The 25,345-nt window shown below is 47.9% G+C and overlaps 1 protein-coding gene and 1 non-coding gene across 2 annotated transcripts; one reads left to right on the top strand and one right to left on the bottom strand.

Annotated features, from left to right (window-relative positions):
- Nucleotides 1-21,364, top strand: TRIM16 (tripartite motif containing 16). Its single transcript, XM_027625730.2, has 6 exons — nt 1-880; nt 6,570-6,665; nt 10,863-11,096; nt 13,780-13,945; nt 14,414-14,509; nt 18,670-21,364. The coding sequence occupies exons 1-6, from the start codon at nt 380-382 to the stop codon at nt 19,251-19,253; spliced, it is 1,677 nt and encodes a 558-aa protein (XP_027481531.1). The 5' UTR covers nt 1-379; the 3' UTR covers nt 19,254-21,364.
- LOC113908346 lies at nt 16,870-16,973 on the bottom strand. The gene has a single exon (XR_003515426.1). It is a non-coding gene; the product is annotated as a U6 spliceosomal RNA (small nuclear RNA).
- Nucleotides 21,365-25,345: the final 3,981 nt, after the last annotated feature.

The raw sequence follows: 25,345 nt of genomic DNA, 5'->3' as shown, positions 1-25,345 counted from the left end.
TTTTACGGCCGACCTCGGGAGTCTCGAATTCTTTCCAGAGCAGCCACGGAACCACGTGCTCTTCGGCTGAGCCTATGGGGTGCGAATGATTTCATGCAGGAATAGAAGTGTCAGGGCTGGACCCGAGCAGGGGCCTGAGCCCCTGGGGAGACGTTGTGAGCGGCGGTCCTCAGCCCGAGGAACCTAGCTGCCGGCGAGCCGTCCAAGCCCGGAGTGGAGTAATGATTAACTGAGCTTCCTCCGGGAGGGAGGGCGGAAACAGTTAAACTCCCGTGACAGCTGCAATCATTTAGGCGTGGTTTTCTAGTCTGGCTCAGGCTGCACAAGATCCTGGGCCAAGGGGCAGAGGAAGGACGGCTCCGGCGCCAGAGTCTTCCAGATGGCTGAGTTGGATCTGATGGCTCCAGGGCCACTGCCCGGGATCGCCACTCACGCTCTGGCCACTGTCAGCCCAGACTCGGGGTCGGGTAGCCCCGCCGAAGAAGAGGACACGGGCTCCCCGGGGAGCTCTCAGGGGGAGACGGAGGGACAGGGCAGCGGCTCTGCAGGGCAGGGGGGTCCTGACGGCGAGGGGGAGGCGGAGATCCTGTGTGATTTCTGCCTCGGGACCGGCAGGGTGAAGGCGGTGAAGTCCTGCCTGACCTGCATGGTGAATTACTGCGAGGAGCACCTGCGGCCTCACCAGGAAAACAGCAAACTGCACAGCCACCAGCTGACCGAGCCTGTGAAGGACCGGGACCTGCGCACCTGCCCTGCCCACCGCAGCCCCCTGGTCGCCTTCTGCCGCCCCGACGGGCAGTGCATCTGCCAGGAGTGTGGCCAGGACGAGCACAAGGGCCACGCCTCGGTCTCCTTGGATGACGCCCGCAGGGACAAGGAGGCAAGTGCTGGGGTCCATCCAGGAGAGGGAGGGGAGGAGATGGCATGCCCAGGGAGAGGCTGGACCACCCCCGCAGCTCCTGGGGCTCCCCGACTTCACTTCTGTGCTCTGAGTCCTGACAAGCACTTTAGCCTTAGTACCTGCTGGCTGTCTGTCCAGGGTAGATATCTATTGCACTTGGCTTTAGAAACTGAAGTGGGTCACTCTGCTCCCACCTGTATCCGGCTGTCCCTATACTATCTCTGTGTGTGCCTCTCACCTCATTCTTGCTAGCTTCCTATCTGTCACTCCGCTTTTGGTGATGGACACGTGTTTGGGTGTGGGGTGCAAGAGTTCTGGGGCTTAGGGCAGTGACGTCTCCTTCTGGCTGGATCTGTGTGGCAATTAATGAAATGGAAGCCTTGGCAGAAACTCAAGAGAAAAAAATCAAACCTTTCGCCCATTTTTTCTCTTTTTCCCCTTTACCCCAAATGGGAGACCAGTAGAAAGTGTTCCTCTAGCGGTATCTGCAGTGAAATCCGAGAGCTTGGAAAAAAAAGCTAAGGTAGCCTAGAATTGAAAACTTACCTCCAGATACAATGTCAAGGACGGCTTAACTTCAGGAAAATAGAAGTTCCTCATCAGATAGAGGTACCAGGAGGGACTAAGAAACACCATGCTCAGAGCCTGTAATTTTATTCCCATCAGATAGGGAAACTGTTTCTAGAACAACCAGCTTTTCTTTGCCCTAAAGCAGAGAGAGCATGGGGAAGTTCTTGGGAATGGATTTAGCTCCTTTGTATTCTTTGTTTCTCATACTTTGACTTTTTGGGAGCATTTTTCTTTTCCTCCTCAGTAGGGCAGTGCTGTTGACTTCTCTCCCACATTCTTTATGTTCATCCCGTCGGCAGCTCCCTATTTGCGCTGCACAGGGCGGGAGCCCCACAACTCCTCCGTCCAATGATCCTGGGCAGCAAAGGGAAGGGCTTTCTGGGAAGGGCACTGTATTCACCAGGGCCCCTCCTCCATGTCCTTTCTTAGGCACAGATTTTATCCAGTCTTAGTGGCCCTTGTTCTGGAAAGCTCTGTATTCCAGATGCCAATGAGTCACCATTCCCAGCGCAGGGAGCCACTTGTCAACTGCTTCCAGGGTTTCCGGCGTCAGGGAAATGTCCTGCCAGGAAAACAATTCTCTGCCACTCATAACCAGGATGAGGCTCAGTATAATGCTCTTCCGTAACCATGGAGAGGCTCTGTATCAACAGATGGACCGGTCAAAGGGAAAAGCTCAACAGAGTTAAGCAAAACAGTCCTCCCTGAGCATTGCCCTGTGCCAAATGCTTTCCGTGGATTTTCTCATTCAGATAACTCTCATTCCTCAGATAACTCTACTGGGTGGCAATTCTTTTTATCTTCACATTTTGCCAAACTCCAACAGACAACTAAGTCATGGGGTAAAGAATGGAAGCTTTTGGAAAGCCACCCTACACGGGGAACATGGGTGAAGGACCCTAGGATCACAAAATTATAACATTACTTTTTTTTTTTTTGGTACCAAAATCCTGCCACACATATAGTAGAGATACTAAGACCAGCATGGATACAATATGGATTTTAAACACAGAGTAAACTGCTGCATGGCAGAGAGTTAGGGTAAATGTAATTCTGAGCAGGAAGAGTTGAGCAGAGTGTATATGGAACCCTAAATTCAGGCATCCTCGGGGAGAGCTGTGTAAGGTAAAACAAAAAACTGGGTAAGGGGCTCCAGGGCTATTTTTGGTGTTGAAAAGCAATGATGGCCACAGGTACAATCCAACAGCCCCACCGCCCAGATTTTTGGTGAGGACCCCAGTTCAATACCTCCACCCTTCTGCTCTGCCTAAGAGAGCTCTCGCCATTTCTTTCCTGTGTCCTTGTTTTCAGCTCAGAGAGCAAATTTCCTTCGTAAGTGCAGTCACACTCTAGGTGGCTCTGCCAAATCTCAGGAGCCAAAAAGTTTCTCTCAAGGAGCCCAAGAGACCAGCCCAGAAGACACGGTGACTTGATGAGACTGCAGATGCCACCAGGATTATTGTGAAAGTTTTATTAGGCATAATGAAGGCTCCAGAAGCCTCATATCCTGGTCAGCTAGCCCCACCCTGCTGGAGTGACTCACTGAAGGTCACTTTGCGTCGTGTTAAGGGCTAATTAGTCAAGCAGGCGTGTCGTTGTAAGAAAGTGTAAATGGCAGTGTCAGTCACGAGGACACAAAGCAGCTGAGATCCTGCATCAGATCCACAGAGCCACATACTTCTCAGTTAACCAAGGGAGCCCCTCCTGAAGCTTCTCTGGTCTCTAGGTATGCCAGTGGGCAGAACCTCTGGATTTTGGAAAGTGGGTGTTCTTTGATACATGTTCTATCCTGCTGGTCTACCAGATCCCGCTGGTCTACCAGATCCCGCTGGTCTACCAGATCCCGGCTCTTCCTGATGGGGACTTTTCTCTGCCCCAGGTCAGCTTCCTAAGGCCTCTTTGCTTTTAAGATCAGCTGGCCTTGCTGTGTACATGCTTGCATGCATGCAGTGCCTGATAAAACTTGGACTCCTTTGGCCATTTCCTTGTTTGTTCTGACCCTGGAAGTGCAGTGGCTCTTTTCCTGTTCTTCCTCAAGCTTATCAGACATCATCGATTCCTTCCTATGGGCTCAGTGTAAGACCACACTGTCTGTCCTCAGGGAGCTTGGACTCTTAACGAGGAAGCCAAGGCAAGTTCCATGGCTCCCTGGAGTGCCCAAGGGCTGAGGCAACAGAACTGCTACGCGGTCCAGGAGGGAGTTGTCAGCAGGAGTGAGAGCAGGGCAGGGTTCTTGGAGGTGGGAAGATCTATCTTAGATCATGGGTCACACTACATGCAGCCTCAGCCTCAGTTCCAGAAGATTCGGGACTGGAAGCATCCTGGGGACACAGTGTTCTTGTAGAGCAGGAGCCAAGTTTCTGCAAGCTGCAGGTATTCACGCATCTCTGGGGAGCAGTTAACCAGCATTGTTCATAGCCCGTTTGCTGGTGGCCACAACACGGATGATTTGAGGGCACTCAGGAAAAGAATTTCCTCTAGAAGTGCTGAGGAATGCCTTGGACTCAGTATTACATAACTTGTTTTTTTCCTTACACATTCTACCAGGCTATATGTCTTTCAAGAGCAGGGAGTGTCCTATTTGACTGGACAGCATGTGGTAGGTTCTGACCAATTGGCTGAGGAATGAAGTCAGTCCAGGTGGAACTCTAGTCTACCAAATGCACTCTACAGAAGGGCCACTGTTGTGCAAATGGGACAACATAGGAACCTGGACCGCCTAGAATTTTCTCTCTTCTCCTTCCCTCTACTGTTCCTATTTGCATTGGTAACCCCAAGTCTGGCCCCTAAGCTCTGGGTACCACCTTCCCCTGTAGATAAAAGCAAGAACAATTATGTTAACACCTTCCTGTGCCTGATGCACCAGAGGAGAAGCTCAGTGATTTGATAGAGATCAGATGGCCAGCAATGGCAGGTCTTCATACCCCAAATACTGTGCCTTTGGCACAACACTTGTCATTACCTTGCAAAGTAGGCAGGACCCTCCATGCCCTTCAGTACAGGGCTGTCTGCATTCATTGGCACCACTCTCCTGCTTTTGTGCCAAGTCTACCCTGGCCTGAAACGTGTATAGCCGGCATCTTGGGGAACTCTAAAGCCAAAGCTTGAGTCACCCCATCATTTTCCAGGAACAGGAATAACTGGAGATACAGGTCACCTAAAGCGGCCCCACCTTTTGTGGTAATCTGGAGTGCCTTCCCTTGGGGTGACTCATTCAGAGAGGTCCCCATTTGGTACTTGAGTCCTTTTCTCCTTTTATGGCAATCTACAGGCAAGGGAGAGTGCCCCCTCCCTGGCTACTTCCTGGGAATCTCCCCATGTCCCTGGATCCTGCTGGGGCTGCCCGTGACCCTTGCCAGGGTGGGTTCGGTTGTGCCCTTCACCACCATTAAACAAGCACTTCACATTTCCCCCTTTCCCTTCCCCCCTTCCACGACTGCCCCCAAATAGGTCAGACCCTCCCTTACCCCCAAACAGGTTTCAGGGTGGGGGGTGGGGGCACAGAGCTCCCTCAGCTCCAGGTCAGCACCCCAGATCCTGAGCCAAACAAAACAAAACTAAGAAGTTACCTGCCTTCTGCGGAGTGAGCCGCCGGCCTGGGCTACCCTCACTAGGGGGCCTGGAATTCCTCCCAGGCTTCAGTGGGAAAAAGCAGAGACCATTGATGCCCTCTGCGTCCGCTTAGGGTGCAAACATGCAGCTTCCGATGCTGATATGACCTATTGAAAGCCTTTAAAGCTGTTCTCTTCTTTTTTTGCTGACTCATGCCCTTGGAGGGCCTTTGAAGGCTGCAAAGGTTTAGGCTTCATGCCTTGGCACACTTCTTGGCAGAACGTGTTAGGGAGTCTCCAAAGGGAAGGGTGAAGAAGGCAGTGGGGTCAGAGCAGGCAAACCTGAGGTTCTCCGGCAGGTACTCGCCCAGGCCGGGAGGGCCAACTCTGCCTGCCTCCGGGAGTGGTGAGTGTGTGATGCAAAGCAGCCATGGTAGTAATGTGGTTTTGGAATATAGGTGAGCTTCGATGGGGTGAGGTCCAGAGCCGATGACCAAGAAAGAATTCTTGAGATGTCTTTGGTGCAAAGATGGTGGTTTATTAAAGCACAGAGACAGGACCTGTGGGCAGAAAGAGCTGCTGCCCCGAGATCTTGAGGAGTGGTGATGGATATACTTGGGAGTTGGGGGAAGTAAGGAAAAGAGAGGTTTCAAAAGAACTTTCCCATATGCTAAAGAGGACAGGCCTGCAAGACACCTGAGGCCTCACCATTGTCAAGTTAAGGTTGTTTTCCCCTCTAGCAAGGTATTAATATTAAGATAGTTGGGAGATCCCTGGAAGAATGTCACACAGGTCCCACCTAGGAGTGGGGGGTGGGGGGGAGGTTGCAGGGTGTCAGCTTATGCTTTGTCTTCAGCTAGCCTTCTGCTCCCTCATCAGTAGCAGTAACCAAGAAGAAGGGCCCCCGTGATGGCTGACATTGGTAGAGTGCACACAGTGTTCCAGCTGCTGGAGCAAGTTTGCATTAACACACGCTATCTCATTCAGTCCTCACAAAAACCCCATGGGTTGGGTGCTTTGGTTATCCCCATTTCACAGGTGAAGAAATGGAAGTCTGGAGACGTTAAGTAGATTTTTCCAAAGGATCAGCTGCTAAGTAGAAAAACTGGGGTCCCCACCCTTGGCTCCAGCTTGTTAGGTTATTTTGGGGGCAGACTGGCTGGGTTGGACTCCACTGTTGAACTATGTGATCTTGATTAGGTGGCTTGATTGTTATCATCTGTGAAATGGGGATAACGGTACTTAGCTAACCTGGGTGTGGTCAGGGTGATAGGAGGTAATCCATCTAAATGCTGGAAGGGACGACCAGCGCGCCGCCTACCAGCGCGCTGCACAACTCGTGGTATATTCAGCGGATCATGCTGAGTTCAGCCCCAGGAGGTGTTGGCACACAGCTGACCCTTTGTGTCCATTTAGAGCCCTCCAGGTGGCTTCTGAGGCAACTCCCAAGGTCAAATTCTCCTTTCCATGCAAGAAGAGCAGATAGCGCCATCACTCCTGGGGACATTCTGTGCGCACTCCTTAACGCCATTCTTCCCTCTTCTTAGGCTGAGCTTCGGGACACCCGGTTAGAGCTGGAGCGGAAACTCAGGTTGAACGAAAACGCCATCGCCAGGCTCCAAGCCAATCACAAATCCGTTTTGGTAAGGCTGCTCTGGGTCACCTGCTGTGCACCAGCACACCTGAGCTGCTGCTTCAGGCTCAGCCAGGCCCATCTGGGGTTGTGGGACACGGGGTCACAGGCCCAGCCTCCGTGTCCATGGGCTCCTTGGGGTTTCTTGGCAAATGAGAACTGTAGGTAGAGATATGAGCCTAACCCTAACCACAACAGGGTGGCCTCACATCGCTATCAGGTCTTGCTATGAAATTTTGCTGTGAAAATGGCAAGTGATTTACTTTTTAATGGTACAGAGTAGGAGCAAGATCTGTCCTGTAATAACAGCATTCTTGTTTTTACATTTGCATATGCTTTTTTGGCCAGGGAAAAGGCGTGTGTGGGGGAGTAGAGGGGGCATCTAGCTAGAAATCTAGGAATCATGCAGAGTTTGGGCTTCTGTCATAGGAGGGTGTTTTGCACGTGAGTGTCACCAGCCCTGCGTCCTGGCAGCCAGAAAAAAGAGTGGAGAACTGCTTGATTAGTGGATGGTAACTTGATAAAGCCACTGGTATGCCAGGCTACTTGGTTTTAGTCTCTCTGGTTTATGGCTACTTTCCATATAAACTCTTAAGTAGACCCAAACAGTTCCACAAATACTTCTCATTAGTGGAAAGCCAAACCATCACCAAAAAAAGAATGCAAAACACCTAAGCTATGGTAGTGAGTCAGCAGGAGCATCTTTGCATACCATGAATGATTCTTTCCAACCATTCATCCATCCACCCTTCCTTCCTTGCTTCCTTCCTTCCTTCCATCCATCCATCTTTCCATCCATCCATCCATCCACCAATCCATCCATCTTTCCTTCCATCCATCCATCCATCTTTCCATTCACCCACATATCCATCCATCTTTCCATCCATCCATCCATCCATCCATCCATCCATCCATCTTTCCATTCACCCACCCATCCATCCATCTTTCCATCCATCCATCCCTCCATCCATATCTGATATATGTATCCATTTCAACTTAATTTCCTCCTTCTTAATGTTTGCAACTAACTAGGTTTGAAAGATCAACACCTCTTTTGCACCCACATCATCTTATGAAAAGAAGAAAAATAGTTGTCCCCCTTAAAGTCTTATAAACCTTCAGAGATTGTTGATTTCTAGGCTCAAGATAATCTAGAGAACCACATGGAGCATTCTACCTCTTTTCAAGCCCTTTATTTTTCAGACACTGTGATCCCTACTCAGCTTTTCTCATAATTGTGTGGTAACTTGGGGAAGTAGTTATCACAATAGCCAACATGTACAAGGGATATGAACACACAGAGAGATGACAAGACTTGTCTGGGGCTCCCAGATTGATGAAACAGGAACCTGGGATTGTTGTTCCCTCAACCTAAGAAACTCAGGACATTGGGCGCCTGGGTGGCTCAGTTGGTTAAGCGACCGCCTTCGGCTCGGGTCATGATCCCGGAGTCCCAGGATCGAGTCCCGCATTGGGCTCCCTGCTCAGCGAGGAGCCTGCTTCTCCCTCTGACCCTCCCCCCTCTCATGTGCTCTCTTTCATTCTCACTCTCTCAAATAAATAAATAAATAAATAAATCTTTAAAACAAACAAACAAACAAAAAAAGAAACTCAGGACATTCACAGGCATGTGCACCATCCTCAATCTCTTTAAACCATTAACTTCGATACCTTGAAATCCTTGGGGCCCCTCCCCTCTTTAGTCTTTATTTGTCATTATTTGGGGGAGGAAATAATATCCTTTGCATATTCCATTTACATGCAAGGAACAAGTATTTCTCCATGAAACAGTTTAGGCACGAGAGGTCACATTTGAAAGTGGAAGCGTCAACCCACCAGCATCAGTTGAAGCCTCCTTCCATCACCCTTCTTCATGAGGGCCTTGGTGAAAGAGAGGGGATCTGGACCCTGAAGTCTCTCTTTAGACTCCTGCTTCTCAGCCTCATGGTATTGCACTTCTATGAGAAACTTGTGATTGCAGGACCCATGTCAGCAAGAAACTCTCAGGGCATTTTGAAGAACAAGATTTATTACTCAAAGGTCCTGGAGGGCACAGAACACTGCCCAAGGGCCACAGAGCCATACCGCAAGGTCACGGATAGAGAGGGAGGGAGAAAGTACAGACCTGGGGTCTGCCTTTATTGGGGTTGAAGGTAGGTGTCTAGGTTTTTATGGGCACATTCTTAGTTGGCTTATTTAAAGCATAAGGGCAGGAATTCGGGCTCGGGAAGAAGCAGGATCACTCCAGGGGTCAGATATCTAGATCCCCCAGGGAATTCTGAAAGAGGGAGCTTCCTGAGTGGGGGTGGCCCCATTCCTTATCTGACTGTGTTGCTCCTGGCTGTCACACAGCCGGCAATATGTTTATTCCAGATGGATGTCTTTGGAAATGGATGCTTCAGGGATGACAAATGTAATGTGGGGCACTTACATGACAGGTGCTGTTCTCCATGGGCTCTTCTGGGTCTGGGCTTGAGGAATTTGGGGAATATCTCCCATCTTCTTCTTACTTAGTCCCCATTACCAGCTCATTTATTTCCAGTTCTGTTCAGCTGACCCAACCTCACGGAAGCCAACAGGTGATGGGGCAGTTGGCATGAAAATGGCAATGTAGAGAGTCTCTACCCATCTCCCCGCCCCCAGTAAAGATGCCCCTTGCTTCGTTTCCCCGACTCCTTCCTCCTCTGCCAGCAGATCAAAGACTGGGCCACCACTAGGCATTCTTGTGGGCTTGCATTCCTGGGCCCTGGCTGAGCGGTGTCCCCAGCCAAGCAAAGGTCCTGCTACCAGGAGTCGTCATTTCTTCCTATCCCCCTCTAAACCTTAAAGCTTTCACATATCCTGGGCCCAGAGTGCCATCCTTTCTGAGTCCTTTCCTTTCCAGGCCCCCCTTATTCTCCTCCTTCCCTCCCCATCTTTCCTGCCAGGGAACAGAGGTGCCCTAGCAGCCTCAGCCTCTGAGGTACCTGGTATTTGGGATCCTTGTGGATGCCCAGGGCTGGCCCTTGCTCTTGGAAGGAGGATCAGAAAACAGCATCTAGAGGGGTTGCTCGAATTGCTCTCAGATGGGATCGGTGTGGGTGGGGACAATGGGGGAGACTGAGGCAGGCAGAGAACAAACTCTGGTCTGTGGGATGAGGTGAACGGAGTGTGAGCAAAGGAAAGTGTGTCCAAGATGGTTAGATGAAATTTAAACTGGAAGTATCCAAGGGAACTGTCAGCACCAGTCCTTGAGACCTACCAAAGGACAGAGGAAAGCATTTACACTGGGATTGATGTTATAAACATGATACTGACTGAAGGCAGGCATAAAGGATGTTTGTCCTGTGAAAGGGCAAAGTACACATGCACATGCATAAAATGGCATCATGCAAACCCTTAGGGTTTATCACCCGAACTTTGCTTTCTATTTTATTTGGACAACACATTCCTCCTGCACAGGTTTGTGGGTCCTGCCACGCTCAGGGGCCGTGGCCACCTACCCACACCCTAAAACATTTTGTGCCTGGTAGAGACACCGTATAATTTGCTTTCAGTTCTGATGGACTTCGTGGGCAGTTTAACCTGATGTGATGAAATGCCAAGACAGCGAATTCATGCTACCAATTTGTGCAAAGAAGCCAAATTATTAATGTCCCGCAAGAAAGACAGCTATCGAGTGTACTGAATACATGCATTTCCCTGGTAGGAGAATTGATTTCAGACACTTGAATCGTAACCCCAGACTGTCAGAGCTGCCAATGGTCTCAGAAATGTATGAGAGATGAAGTTGATGATGGCGAATAAGTAAACTCGCCCTGGAGAGTAAATCCTTTTTTTTTTTTTCAGGATCCCAGGATTTGTATGAGAATAAAATGTACCTTTAGATTTTATCTATCTATCTATCTATCTATTTGAGAGAGAAGGTGGGGGAGGGAGGGCATCGGTTGGAGGAGGGGCATTCAGGGAGGGAGAAGCAGACTCCCCGCTGAGCAGGGAACCCGATGCCATGTGATGCGGGGCTCTGTCCCAGGACCCTGAGATCATGACCTGAGCTGAAGGCAGACGCTTAACCGACTGAGCCACCCAGGCACCCCAAAATCTTCCTTTTATGATTGAAAATTGCTCCCTAACTTACGGGTTCCTCGGGTTTACAGTGCTGTGTGCTGAGCTTCGAGAATGTTGTATGCCTCGCTAACCTTTTCTTCACTGCCCCCTCCCTCACCAGCTGTCGGTGTCAGAGGTGAAGGTGGTGGCTGAGGAGCAGTTTGGGGAGCTGCTTGCTGCCATGAGGAAGGCCCAGGCCGATGTGATGCTCTTCCTGGAGGAGAAGGAGCAAGCTGCTCTGAGCCAGGCCAACGGCATCAAGACGCACCTGGAGCATAGGAGCGCACAGATGGAGAAGAGCAGGCAGGAGCTGGAGAGGATTGCTGCCATCAGCAACACCGTCCTGTTCCTGGAGGTGAGGGGGTGGGGGTGGGGAGTGAGGGGGGGGTGCAGGGGCAGAGGCAGAGGCATCCGGGCCAGGAGTCAGGGAGCACCCTCCCTTGGCTAGGCCTGTGGCAGATGTGGGGAATGTGGGAATGGAACTGCTCTTCGATAAATGGGGTGCACGGGGAGCCATGGGGACAGACAGAAGCACGTTTTAGCAGAATATAGGAATACTGGAGGGGAAGGCCAGACTTTCCAGAGTGGGAGGTTGGAACCGGGTTATGGGAGGTAAGTCATGTCCAAAGAGAGAGAACAGCCTATGCGCAGCTAGAGACGTTTCAGAAAGCACTATTTGGGGAATAAGGCGCCTTCACCAGGATGGGGCGTGGGCTGCCGGGCACTTCGGGCTGGAGGTGACGAAGTCACAGACGGATGCCAGTGGAGGGTTTCGGGTGGGGGAGTGAGGAGCTGAGGTCAGTGTGCCTGGCAGGGGTGAGGCTGGAGACCTCTTGCCTTTCAGAGAGGGCTGTGTGTAGCTGGTTGATGGAGAAGGCCCCTCGGCAGAGACCTTTCATTACAGGGCAAGTCAGTATACACTAAGCCACATGCCATTAGGGCCAGATCTGAAGGATATGTGATCTTGCAGGGATCGGGTGTAAATCCTGTCATCCCAGATCTGTCACTAGATAGCTGGGTAGTAATTAACCAAGGCACTTAAACGTTCTGGGCTCAAATTCCTCATTTATCAGACGATCACGTCGGAGTCAATAGCTTTCTTTCTCTTTTCTTTTTCTTTCCTTTTCTTTTCTTTCTTTCTTTCTTTTCTTTTCTTTCTTTCTTTTTCTTTCTTTCTTTCTTTCTTTCTTTCTTTCTTTCTTTCTTTCTTTCCTTCCTTCCTTCCTTCCTTCCTTCCTTCCTTCCTTCCTTCCTTCCTTCCTTCCTTCCTTCCTTCCTTCCTTCCTTCTTTCTTTTAAAGATTATTTGTTTGACAGAGAGAGAGCATGGGCTGGGGGGGGAGGGGCAGAGGGAGAGGGAGAAGCAGGCTCCCCGCTGAGCAGGGTGCCCAACACGCAGGACTTGATCCCAGGACCCCAGGATCATGACCTGAGCCGAAGGCAGACACTTAGCTGACCGAGCCACCCAGGTGCCCCAAGAGTCAATAACTTTCAAGGCTCCTTCAGCTCTAATATCCCTAAATACAAATAATTTTTTTTGTTTTCACCTTTGAAAAAGTTCCCCTCTAGTTACAACAAACATAAATGTTTATTATGAAAAAACACTTGCAAAACGAGGGAAAGATGAAGGAAAACTATCATCCATACTCCTACCACCCCAAACAACCATAGGTACCCCTTTAATGAGAGAAAGAGAAGCAGGCAGAGAATGACAGACAAAAATACAAGAATGTCCCTCTTTCTGTCAGTTCCCTTGCTTTTCAATATCAAAACAAAGAAAATGTGAATAAATACTTGGCTTTCCACATCATGAATTTCCCCAAAGAGGACATATATAATTTTTCTTTTTTCTTTTCTCCTTTTAGGACTTTAACTTAAAAACTTTAATATGTATAAAACATATTTTTCTATAAGATAACTTATTCACATAGAAAGATAACTTCTCCAAGTTGTGAGCCAGTTGAAATGACAACACGTATTAAATAACTAATTTTTCCCCCCACTGATTTAAAATACCACTTTTCTCAGGTATGGCGCGAAATCTATATGCAGTGTTAAAATGTTTATCTATCAACTCCCTGGGTTGGCCTTTTTCTTCTCTTCCATTAATCTGCCTAACCATTTTGGTACAATTTTCTTTCCATTGCTAAGTTTTTGGCTCTATCCGGTCTGCCCTGCAATGTTCCAGCTGAGTTTGGATTTTGATACTGTGTTGCATCTGAAAGCAACCTTTCCTGATCACTGCCTTGTTTTGAAGCTTAAGCAACTTCATATGATTATCTACCTGAAAGCACTTTTCAAACTCTAAAGCACAGTGTAACAATTGGCAAAGTCAGCATTCCTGTCTGAGGGTCTGTTCATGGGTCTTCTAGTGCTGCGCCTGTTCCTCCACTCCTCTCTTCCTTATGTGTCTTGTGTTTAAATTCTAAAAAAGAGGGGTGCCTGGGTGGCTCGGTCGGTTAAGTGCCTGCCTTCGACTCAGGGTGTGATCCCAGGGTCCTGGGATAGAGCCCTGTGTTGGGCTCCCTGCTTAGCAGGGAGTCTGCTTCTACCTCTCCCTCTTCCTCTTCCCCCGCTCATGCTCTCTCTCTCTCTCTCAAAGACATAAATAAAATCTTTTTAAAAAATTCTAAAAAAGAAAAAAAAGTCCCGAAGGAATGAAAGTAGCAGGAATGTTACTGTTGCTATTTGGACTGTTGGCATACAATGTGTTCTTGTTCTTGGGTCTCTTGATTTTGATTTTGATTTTTTAATTTTAATTTTTGTGTGTGTCTCTTGATTTTTATTTATTTTTATTTTTTTATGTTTATTTTTTGTATGTGTCTCTTGATTTTTAAAAGCCCACTGTAAAAAAAAAAAGTAATAATAATACTTCCTGTGTTGCTAGGTCTTGAGCCAGTCATGTTACATATGCTTGCTTTGTGAAGGGCACATCACCATTAACCCATTTTACAGATGCAGGAAGCGAGGTAATGAGAGTAGTCTAGTTTCAGAAATTCAGAAATGAAGGCAAATTCTGCCATGTTTCCTTTCCTGTAGGAGTACTGCAAGTTTAAGAACACTGAGGACAGTGCCTTCCCTAGTGTTTACATCGGACTCAAGGACAAGCTCTCGGGCATCCGCAGGGTCATCACAGACTCCACGGTGCACTTAATCCAGTTGCTGCAGAACTACAAGGAGAAGCTCCAGGATTTCTCCAAGGAAGGTGAGGAAAACTGTCTGGGCCATGGGCTATGGAATGTGTGTTTCTCAGGGTGTGAGAGAGCTAAGGGAGGGAGGGCAAAATCAGGGGGAATGGCTCATCTTCAAAGCCGTCCTTTGGCCAGACAGGTGGCTAATGGACACTTACCTTGATGATTTGATTCTATGATTGAGACCCAGAGAAGTTGAGTTAGTTACATCCTGCCATTGGCTCGAATTTCTCTGACTAGTTTCCGAGGTTGCTAATGCCTGTACTTTGAAGTGAGATCCAAGTCAGCTTGGGATCATTCTCCGGCGTGCTTTGTTTCACCCATGGAGAAATCATGCATTGAGCATGATTCTCTCTGACGGGACTAGAGTCCAGCCCTTTCTTCCCCCAGGGAGACCAGGGAAGAGTGGCTGGAAAGTCCTGCTTCTTAGTTTCTCCTGACCACCTGGACAGGTATGCATTCGTAACTCTCTGATTTTCTAGAGGAGTATGATATCAGCACTCAAGTGTCTACTGTTGTCGAGCGCAAGTATTGGACCTCAAAACCCGCGCCCAGCACCAGGCAACAGTTCCTCCAGTGTAAGTTGCAAACAGCTTCCTTTACCCACTTACTGATGTCAGTGTAATGCTCACTGGAACAAGATCACCATCTTTCCTTAAGTTTCAGGCTCTTGCAACCTCAGGTCTCTCCCTAAATGGGATATTTACAATTTTTTTTTTTTTTAACCTTTCATGTTTGAGACAATTTCAAACTTACAAAGACATTGAAAAAATAGGGACAGAATTCTTGTATACCTTTCATCCGACTTCTTTGAATGCTAACACTTTTCGGTACATCGTCCAAAACCAGGAAATGAACATCTCTTCACTGCTATTAACGCATCTATAGAATTATCCAAGTGTTTCTCCAAGCGTGCCAACCAGTGTCCTTTTTCTGGCCCCAAGTCTGATCCAGGATCACAGATGTTTCCCTGCCTCCTTAGTCTCCTCCCGTCTGGGTCCGGTCCCTTAGTCTGTCTTTCATGAGCTTGGCACTTGGGAAGCTCCTGGCTAGTTACCAGATGACTTCCTTTTAAGTCTGGCTTGGCCAGACTTATGTAACCTGTTGCCCTGTCATTATGTGGCACTGACCCGGTCTGTTAGCATGTTTTAAAACACCGTGTTTTCGATCAGTCCGTAACCGGCCCACATGCTTCCATCTTCTAGGATGAGGCAGGACTGCAGCTATGCAGTTGAGGCTCCTTTTTATGACATTTGGCGGGTTAATCTTTTTGGAACATGCCGTTGAATCCTGTTACTGCTTGTTTTCTGGGGGTGACCACTGGCTGGCTAACTGCTGGAGCCCCTTTTTCTCCAGTTTTTACGTGGAGCCTCAGGTTCCGAGGACGGTATCCTGTTTTTGCCCCGGCTCCTGCTTTTTCTCAGGACCTCTTCACTTACACATGGTTTCCTTTATTTATTCTTTCCTGCTTCCTGACAGAAGCACATTTGTATTTTTATAAACAGATTAATACAGGAAACCAAACACCCTTTCTTCTTGACATTAAGATAAAAATGAAATATATTCTATTATAACCTATCTTCTTTGGCATGACAGAGGTCTTTTTTCATACCTGTAATTAACTTTGTCTCTTTGGGTTATTGTTATGAACTTTGAGCTTTTTATAGAATCAGATTGTTTGGGGCGCCTGGGTGGCTCAATTGTTGAGCGTCTGCCTTCGGCTTGGGTCATGGTCCCGGGGTCCTGGGATCGAGCCCCGCATCGGGCTCCCTGCTCAGCGGGAGGCCTGCTTCTCCCTCTCCCGCTCCCCCTGCTTGTGTTCCCTCTCTCACTGTGTCTCTCTCTGGCAAATTAAAAAAAAATAATCTTAGAATCCGATTGTTTGACCTGTCGAAATTGCCGATTTAACCTGTGGGAGCCTCTCTTTCTCTTTTAAAGCTTTTTTTTTTTTTTTAAACTAGATTTATGTATTTATTTTAGAGAGAGAGTGGAGGAAGGGGCAGAAAGCGAGGGAGAGAGAGAGTCCTAAGCAGACTTCCTGCTGAGCACAGAGCCTGATGTGTGGCCAATTCCAGGACCCTGAGATCACGACCTGAGCCAAAAACAAGTTGGCCGCTCGGAACCGACTGAGCTACCCAGGCACCCCCACCACTCTTTCTCATTTAGACATTGACGTTCTGCCCTTGAAATTCTGAAAAATATTGTTGCTTTCTGGTGCCAACAGAATATTCCAAACCCACTCTGATTTTCTTGTCCCAAGACATAGAGTCACCTCCTTGCCAAGAAGTCCTGGGTCCCCTTAGATGAGAATATTATTGTTCAATATCTGGATGCTAAGGATTGCCAAAGGAGTTGGTCAGTAAAAGTCTGCTACTGATGCTGTTGGGAACTTTTAGAAACATAGAGCTGCAGACAGTTTTAAAAATATGCCTTTTTTGGGGTGCCTACGTGGCTCAGTCATTCAGGCGTCTGACTCTTGATTTTTGTCTTGGGTCATGATCTCTCAGGATCATGAGATCGAGCCCTGCATCAGGCTCCCCAATTGGTGGGGAGTCTGCTTCTCTTTCTCTCCCTCTCCCTCTGCCCCTACACACCCTCGTGCCCACTCTCTCTCTCTCTAAAATAAATAAATAAATCTTTAAAAAAAATATGCCTTTTTAAGACAGTTTTTTGAGATATTATTGACAGATAACTTTGTACAATGTAATGATTTGACATCTGCATATATTGTGAAATGATCGACACAGTAAGTCTGGTTAGCATCCTCTGTCCTCACATAGTTACAAAATTCTTTTTTCTTATGATGAAAACTTTTGAGCTCTCCTCTCTTAGCAACTTTCAAATATGCAACACAGTATTGTTAACTATAATCACCACGCTGCACATGACATCCCCTGGACTTCTCTTATAGCTGGAACTTTGTACCTTTGACTGCCTTAGAAATACGGAATGCTTCACGAATTCGCATGTCACCTGTGTATATGGACCGTGCTAATTTCTGTATCATTCCCATTTTAGTATAGATGCTGCCAAAGTGAGCACCTATATGCCTTTTTGTGGTCCTCGGTTCACATTCATTTTTCCTTTTTTTTATTTATTTGTTTTGAGACAGAGATCTGGGGGAGAGGCAGATGGAGAGGGAGAGAGAGAGAATCTCAGGCAGATTCCGTGCAGAGCCTGATAGAGGGCTCGATCTCACTACCCCGAGGCCATGACCCGAGCCAAAATCGAGTCGGACCGTCAACCGACTGAGCCACTCAGGCGCTCCTTCATTTTTCCTTTTAACTTCTTAGATTGTCGTGTCCTTTTTTTTGCTTCTGCAGTGGTCTCATTGACTACTAAGAATTTCCCTTACAAAAAAAAAAAAGAATATTCCTTACCTAGACACAAAGGAGTTTGGAAAACTCTGGGTTAATCTAAAATAATTTTTTATATTAATGGATTTTAAATAGGCTCAGATATGCTAATTCATTTGGGAGACATACACTGAGCATCCTCTCTGAGCTAGAAGCCCAGGATCGAGTCCCATGTGAAATGTGGATTATAGATTAGAAGGAAGACAGGCACAAAACAAACAAATAAATAGATTATACACATTGTGTGGAGTACCATGACGCTTAAAAAGCCAGAAGGCTCTGAGAGAAAGTGGTGGAAAGTCACAGAGGGCCTTTTTGAGGACATGAACCCTTAGCTGCAATTTGAAAGGATCAGGAGGAATCCCCCAGGCTCAGGTTAGGGCGATGATCATGTTACAGGGGGATTGGCCCTGAAGTGGGCTCAGTGTTGCATGCTTCTGAGGCCAGGATGGCCGGACCATGGCCATCAAGGGCCAGAGGGCAGGAGACAAAGCTGGAGACATGGGCAAGGGCCAGTTATGCCCAGCTGTGCAGGCTAGGGTGAGGGGTCACTGCTTTATTCTGTGGCCAAGAGGCACCATCTAAGGTCTCGAAGCTGGGGTGACATGATTTCCCTTAGCCTACACCCTGAAACATGCTCCACGGCTCTGTGGTGGACAAGGGTTGGAAGGGGGTCAAGATAGAGCAGCGTGGCCAGCAAGGAGCCTGTTGTATGATTCTGGACTAGATTGGGGGGTGAAGCAGTGGTTGGGACAGAAGTGGGGTCTCCTGGGCTTGGAGCTCTCTGTGCGTATGTGTGTGTGTGCTTGGGGGGCGGGTGGTGAGGACGGGAGCGAAGAAATTTCCAAAATAACTTTAGTGTGACTCCAGCAACTGGGTGCCTGGAGGTGCCATTATTTTTTCCTTCCCTGGGATTGAGAAGAGAACATGTTTGAGGGAATGGTTGAGAGTTTACCACGCTATCTATATATTGGTCAAATTAAAAAAAAAAAAATAGAAAGACTCAAGCGTGGGTATGTTAGTGCCTATTTCCACAAGCCCTTGCCAACACCGAGAAAAATAGTGCCCAGCTTTCAGTACGTATTTGCCGAATGAATGAATGACCGATCAGTCAGTTTTATTTCTTGATTCTATTCCGCAAATCACACAGTCAATGCCAAGCAATTGGAACTTCAGAAAGGAAGGAAGTAGAGTGACTTGTGTTCTCTGTTCTCCGGTTTTCGCTCACCTCTTTTCTGGGGGGAACAGCGGCTTGGGGTAAACAGAGAAGAGGAGAGAGAAGTTTTCTTATACCTGGGAGGCAGGCTGGGTTCGAAGAGTTCTGTCCAGAGCAGCTGTCCATTCCTGACCTGCCTCCCCGCCCTTCCTCCGTATCCCCTCAGATGCGTGTGACATCTCCTTTGACCCGGACACGGCTCACAGGTATCTCCGGCTGCAGGAGGACAATCGCAAGGTCACCAACACCACGCCCTGGGAGCATCCCTACCCGGACCTCCCCAGCAGGTTTGTGCACTGGCGGCAGGTGCTGTCCGCACAGAGCCTATACCTGCACAGGTACTACTTCGAAGTAGAGATCTCCGGGGCAGGCACCTATGTTGGCCTGACCTGCAAAGGCATCGACCGGAAAGGGGAGGAGCGCAATGGTTGCATTTCTGGAAACAACTTCTCCTGGAGCCTCCACTGGAATGGGAAGGAGTTCACAGCCTGGCACAGTGACACGGAAACCCTGCTCAAAGCCAGCCCTTTCCGGAGGCTGGGGATCTACGTGGACTTTCTGGGGGGGATCCTCTCCTTCTTTGGGGTAGAGCCCGATGCCATGGCTCTGATTCACAAGTTTGAGTGCAAGTTTTCAGAGCCCGTCTACCCTGCCTTCTGGCTTTCCAAGAAGGAAAATGCCATCCGGATCATGGATCTGGGAGAGGAGCCTGAGAAGTCAATGGCAACTTCTGCTGAGGCTGCTCCCTAGACCCCAGACTCTTGCTGACCACAGAGACAGGGCAGAAGCCTGCATCTTAAGGGGGACCTGGGGATGGAAATGTCTGCCACTGGTAGCTGGCTTTAGGAGTCACGTGGGTCCCTGCACATGGAGAGAGGTCTCTGGCTTTTTCCTTTTGCTCCCTGCTGTGCTGTTCTCTGTTAGAGCGTGCCCTAGGCACCTACACCCCGTTTCTCATCTTCTAGTGATATTCTCCTGTCTGCTCAGGTGAATGTCGGAGCAATCAAAAAGATGGCAGAGTAATCAGAATCAATGGCAAGCTCTATTTTACATTGCCTACCCCCAGACACTGTTCTGGATGCTGTGTGGCCGTTGACTCCACCTTCACAGCAGCCCCCTGTGGGTAGAGGCTCCTATCATCCTCATTTTGCAGATGGGGAACCTCTGTTCCCGGGTGTGTGTGTGTGTGTGTGTGTGTGTGTGTGTGTGTGTGTGTGTATGTGTATGTGTATGTCAGTGAACTTGCTCAAAGTCATTGCGCTCACACGGCGAGCAAGTAGCAGAGCTGGGATTGGAACCTGGGCAGGCCAATGCGGAGATTGTAACCACCACACCATGCTGCCCTCCTCATTCCATCATGGGTACTGTGGGTAAGGGAATAAGCTACATGATGAACTCCTCAGCATGGACATCCAATGTCTTAAACCCTCAGTGTCTTTGCACCCACTCCGTCTGGCTGGGTCATGCAGCTGAGACCTCCCTACCTCAACAGCAGCTCATCTGCTTTTTGGATAGTAAAAATGATAAGAAATGTCTTTCCAGAGTCCGAGTCTTAGTCCTCATGACCTCTGAGGGGGTGTCTCAGCTCGAGATGTGGACTTGTCTGATTTCTCATTCAGAGGACAGTCCTTCAAATATTTGGAGGCAGTTCTCATACACATCCCCCAGGGAAGTAGTCTGGTTTTCATGCTCCATTTCCCACTTTTCTTCATCACTGCTGGGTCTTTTCCTATGAACTGTGTCAGGCAAGTCTCTCTTCCTCTTTAATAGCTGTTGGTCCTTTCTCAAGAGTCCATTTCTTTACGTCGCTTGTCTTGTTTCCAGAGACCCTGTCCTCTATTTGTATCCAAGGATTTATACAGTGTAGGATTTGAATTTTTTATCAGATTTTTTTAAATTTGAATTTTGTTAAGTTTTTTTTTACTTGAATTTAAAATTTCATTGCATCATTGCTGCCCGCTAAGATACTTTTGATTCATGATTCTGCATCCAACAGATGAGCACTCCTTCCTAGCCTGGTGTCACCTACAGAGTTGGTAAACTTTTCTTCTGAAGTGTTAATCTTGTTGATACATATTGATTAGGGGAGGGCCAAGTATGGACTCTGGCAGCCCCCAGTCGATACCTTTTGGGTTTAGTTATGTAATAAGTTACATATTATAAGTTGGTAAACCTGTACATTAATATAGCCCACTTTTAACCCTTTATTCACCAGACACCAGGAAGAACTTTTCCAAAGGCAGAAATCAAGACATGTCTGCCTTTCCTTGCTCTGCCTGTCTCACAATGCTCTCAAAAGAGAAAATGAGATCAGCTTGGCCTGCCTTGTTTTTACTGAACCGCTATGGGTTAATTGGTGCTGGCTGCTTTATTTTCTAAATGCTCACCAATTGCTCCATTAAGCTATTTTAGGATTCCTTTGCCGTGAGTTAACATCAAGGTGATGAGTGTGCTGTTTCCAGAACCTACCTTATTTTTCTTTTTAAAAATTAAGACAGTTTCATGTGTCCCCATCCTCTACCACTTTTCCTAATTTCTTGAAGATTACTGCCTGGCTTTTGGTCACATTGGTCAACAGTGTCAGTGTCGTGAGATGTAATTCGTTTAGGTCAGAATGCCTGAGCCCTTGGGAGTCTCCTTAGCTGACTTGAACTTCATTTCCCTGCTAGCTCCTTTTGTTTATTCAGTTTCAGTGTCAACACTTCCTTTCTTGATAGAAAAGATCAAAGCAAAATTGAGAGTTAGAAACATCTACTTTCTGCCCGTCATTACTTCCATTGATGGGCATATCTTTTTTCTTATTCTTGGTCCTCAAACTGGAATTGCCTAAAATGAACAAATTAAAAAAAAATAAAACAAGAGACCAAAGGCCTATTTTATATTTGTCATTTCCCCCAAGCTGTGTGTGTGTGTGCGCGCGCGCCACCCTTCTGTATTTACCTACATTTATTTCCTCTTCCATTGTGTAGATGCATTTGGAAAAAAATCTGAACTCATCAGGAGCTCCTTCTGGTGCGTGATTGTTTTGTTGCATTACTAGACCACTTGTGATTGTAGAGTCAGAACGTAATTTTAGCCACGATGTAATTCATTCTTGTCTCAATCTTTTTTTTTTTTTAAAGATTTTGTTTATTTATTTGACAGAGAGAGACAAAGCGGGAGAAGGAACACAAACAGGGGGAGTGGGAGAGGGAGAAGCAGGCTTCCCGCTGAGCAGGGAGCCCGATACGGGACTCGATCCCAGGACCCTGGGATCATGATCTGAGCTGAAGGCAGACGCTTAACGACTGAGCCACCCAGGCGCCCCTTGCCTCAACCTTTTGAAGTTCAAGTGCGTAAGGCATTCTTTTCCAGGAATGTTATGGAACCTGAGTAAATTCCCACGTCCTCCCAAGATTCATGATGGAAGGAGGAGATAGGAATTTTGGCCCAGTCGTGGAGCCCTATTTCTCTAACCTGGTTCAGCATGTTTTTTGGAATGACTGTCCTCAAATCAAATTGATTCAACACATGTGGCATTTACAACATGCAAGCCACTATGCTAGGCACTAAGATACAGTGACCCAGAACATAACTAGCTGTATCTTTTGATCACAAGAAGTTGATTTATATTTTTATTTTACTTATTATTATTATTATTTTTTAGAGAGAATGCGGGGGGAGAGGGGCAGAGGGGGAAGGAGAGAGAGAATCTTAAGCAGGCAGGCTTCATGCTTGATGCTGAGCCCATCGTGGGGCTCAGTCTCACGACCCTGAGATTATGACCTGAGCCGAAATCAAGAGTTGGATGCTTAACTGACTGAGCCACCCAGGAGCCCCAAGAAATTGACTTAAATTTAAGTGAAAAGTAATAGAATATGAAGAACTGAATAAGGGTCTACTATTCAAGGAGCACTTGGCTGGCTCAGTTGGTAAAGCATGTGACTCTTGATCTCAGGGTTGTGAGTTCAAGCCCCACGTTGGGTGTAGAGATTTCTTAAAAATAAAATCTTTTTGGGGGCGCCTGGGTGCCTCAGTCGTTATGCGTCTGCCTTCGGCTCAGGTCGTGATCCCAGGGTCCTGGGATCGAGTCCCGCATCGGGCTCCCTGCTCAGCTGGAAGCCTGCTTCTCCTTCTCCCACTCCCCCTGCTTGTGTTCCCTTCTTGCTGTATCTCTCTCTGTCAAATAAATTAAAAAATCTTAAAAAAAAAAATAAAAAAGGAACCTACTCTTCATGACAGTAACAGACAAGGTGGTATGGAATGCATCCCTCAATTCCATGTCTGATGTACTGCCTCTAATTTAATGTCTTCTGGGGCCGTCTTGAATTTTGTATTGTGTTATTGACTGACCATCTACCTGATTGCTCCCCATCTCTACAACCAACTGCCCCAATTTTGGGGCTCACCACTCCAGCCCCATTAGCCAAAGACAGAAATGGAAGAAATGGTAGCATGCACATTTCCTGCTGCTTCTAGCTCCCTCAGACTTGAGCTCGACTCCCCTCCCTCTGCACCCACAACATGGTGGTGGCGGTAGGGGAGGAGGCCTTGCAGGGAGAGTCACTATATCGTGTGCACCTGATACGCACACGCAGGGCACATACTGTGTATGGCTCAGGTAGAGGGACTAGTCGTCCAGACTTTGCTGGGACATGCTTCATCTTTATTAGTCTTGTTGAGAAAATCCAGTCTCCCTGGAGGGAGGAGGCCAGGTACTAGAAAAGAGGGCAAACAGGTCATCTAACAAAGACCCGAGGGTCAGCATAGCAGTGATCACGCATTCGAGGTTAAAATCCTTTCCCCCAAATTGACAACTTTCCCCCCAAATTAATTAATGTAGTGACCCTGATTACTCGGGGCGGGGGGGAAAGTGTATGTGTTTATGTCTCATACAAACAAATAATTTTTTAAAAGATCTTACTAAGCTACTATGGTCAAACTGCAATGAACCCCTTATCCTATCTGAGGTGCTTTGAGCTCTAGCAATTCAGTATTCTCAGCCTTTTCAAATTACAACATACTTCCAGAAGTTTCCATAAAAACCTGTGTCATCCTTTCTTCCAGCTATACTTCCCAGGCCCTCCTCTCTGCATCCTGGCCCCATCTTCGATTCAGTCAGTTTCAAGCTTGATTTTTTTTTTTTTAAGATTTTATTTATTTATATGTCAGAGAAAGAGAGAGCACAAGCAAGGGGAGCGGCAGACAGAGGGAGAAGGAGAAGCAGGCTCCCCGCTGAGCAGAGAGCCTGAGGATGTTGGGCTCGTGGCTCGATCCCAGGATCCTGGGATCATGACCTGAGCCGAAGGGCTCCCTGCTCAGCGGGGAGTCTGCTTCTCCCTCTGACCGTCCCCCCTCCTGTGCTCTCTCTCTCTCTGAAATAAATAAAATCTTAAGAAAAGAAAAAAGAAATGTAAATTCTTGGGCTCCCAGCCTAGATTTAGGGATCAGAAACTCTGGGGGTCAGGCCTAGCAGTCTGGTTTATTTTTTTTTTTTTTTTAAAGATTTTATTTATTTTTATTCATGAGAGAGAGAGAGAGAGAGAGGCAGAGGGAGAAGCAGGCTCCCAAGGAGCAGGGAGCCCGATGCGGGACTCCATCCCAGGACCCCGGGATCATGACCTGAGCCGAAGGCAGACGCTTAACCATCTGAGCCACCCAGGCACCCAGCAGTCTGGTTTATTAAGGCCTTGAGGGGATTCTGAAGCCCATGGAAGTTTGAGAACCACAGGCTTACATCTATCTCTTCTCCTTAACCTGCTCTGCTCTTCAACTACAAATAGCAAGCACCTGCTAGTGTTAGTATAAGCGGAAGACTTTTTTGGCCACCCCAGGGGGTGCCCTATCTCCTTGGGGATTCAGCTATTTTAGCGAGGTTTCAAACTTTTCCATGCTTGTCTTGGTTCTCCCCTTTGTGGATAATAAAACATTTCTAGCCAATGCCCTTGTTTTCCACCTGCTTCTTTCAAAGTCAAAGGGCAATTCGGCAGCCTGGAAATTCACGGACTTCTTAGGAACAGAAACTTTGCTCAATTAACTTTGTAAAGCCGCGTGATGGGGAGGTGAGGATAAAATGTGAGTTTCCCCCGCTTTCCCTGATATCAGTACTGGTATAGTTCTTCACACACTATAAGATGCCCTTCAAATGCATCCATTCATTTGACCCTGACACTCACCCGTGAGCTAGGCAGAAGTACGATCTCCATTTTACAGAAGGGGAGCAGGCCCGGAGTGGCAAGGGAATTACTGAGGGACATGCAGCTGGTTGTAACACAGCCTGGTTTCAACCCACACCCTCCTACTCAGGCCCCCGAGCCCTTTCCTGACTTCTTGCTAGCTGAGCCGGGCAGGTGGCTGTGGGTGCAATGTTAGCTAAGGCAGAAGAGCTGGGTGGGGTGAATTAGCCGTACCCTCTGGGGTTCTCCAAACTGCGCGAGAGGGTGGGAAAAGGAAGTAGAGACTGGGGCCACGTGGGAAGACGGTTTAATCAGAGTTGTGAAGAACACAGGGCAGAAAGGACAGCTGGGGGACTGGCATGAAGCCTCCAGGCTGCTGGTAGCCCGGATATTTGAGAAATCCCCAGGTGGGCTTCCCAGCCCCAAAGCCTTTGAGAACTGTTTTCCTCTTCTGGGTCTTAAGTCTGATGAGACCTATTTGCCTGCCAGCCTTGTTGGGGACCAGTGGTGCCAGTTCCCCACTGTTGGCTTATCCCATCCAGTCACCTTGCAGGTAAGATGCTGTGTGTGTGTGTGTGTGTGTGTGTGTGTAGGGGTAGTGAGTGGAATGGAGAGGAAGCAGAAGTACATTCCATGCTCACCTACTTTAATTAATGTAGTCCTCATAGTACAACACCCTGCAGGGTG

Source organism: Zalophus californianus, chromosome 16, assembly GCF_009762305.2.
Source record: "Zalophus californianus isolate mZalCal1 chromosome 16, mZalCal1.pri.v2, whole genome shotgun sequence".
Lineage (NCBI taxonomy): Eukaryota > Metazoa > Chordata > Mammalia > Carnivora > Otariidae > Zalophus > Zalophus californianus.
Note: the sequence above shows the minus strand (reverse complement) of the source record. Positions and strands in the feature narration are given on the sequence as shown.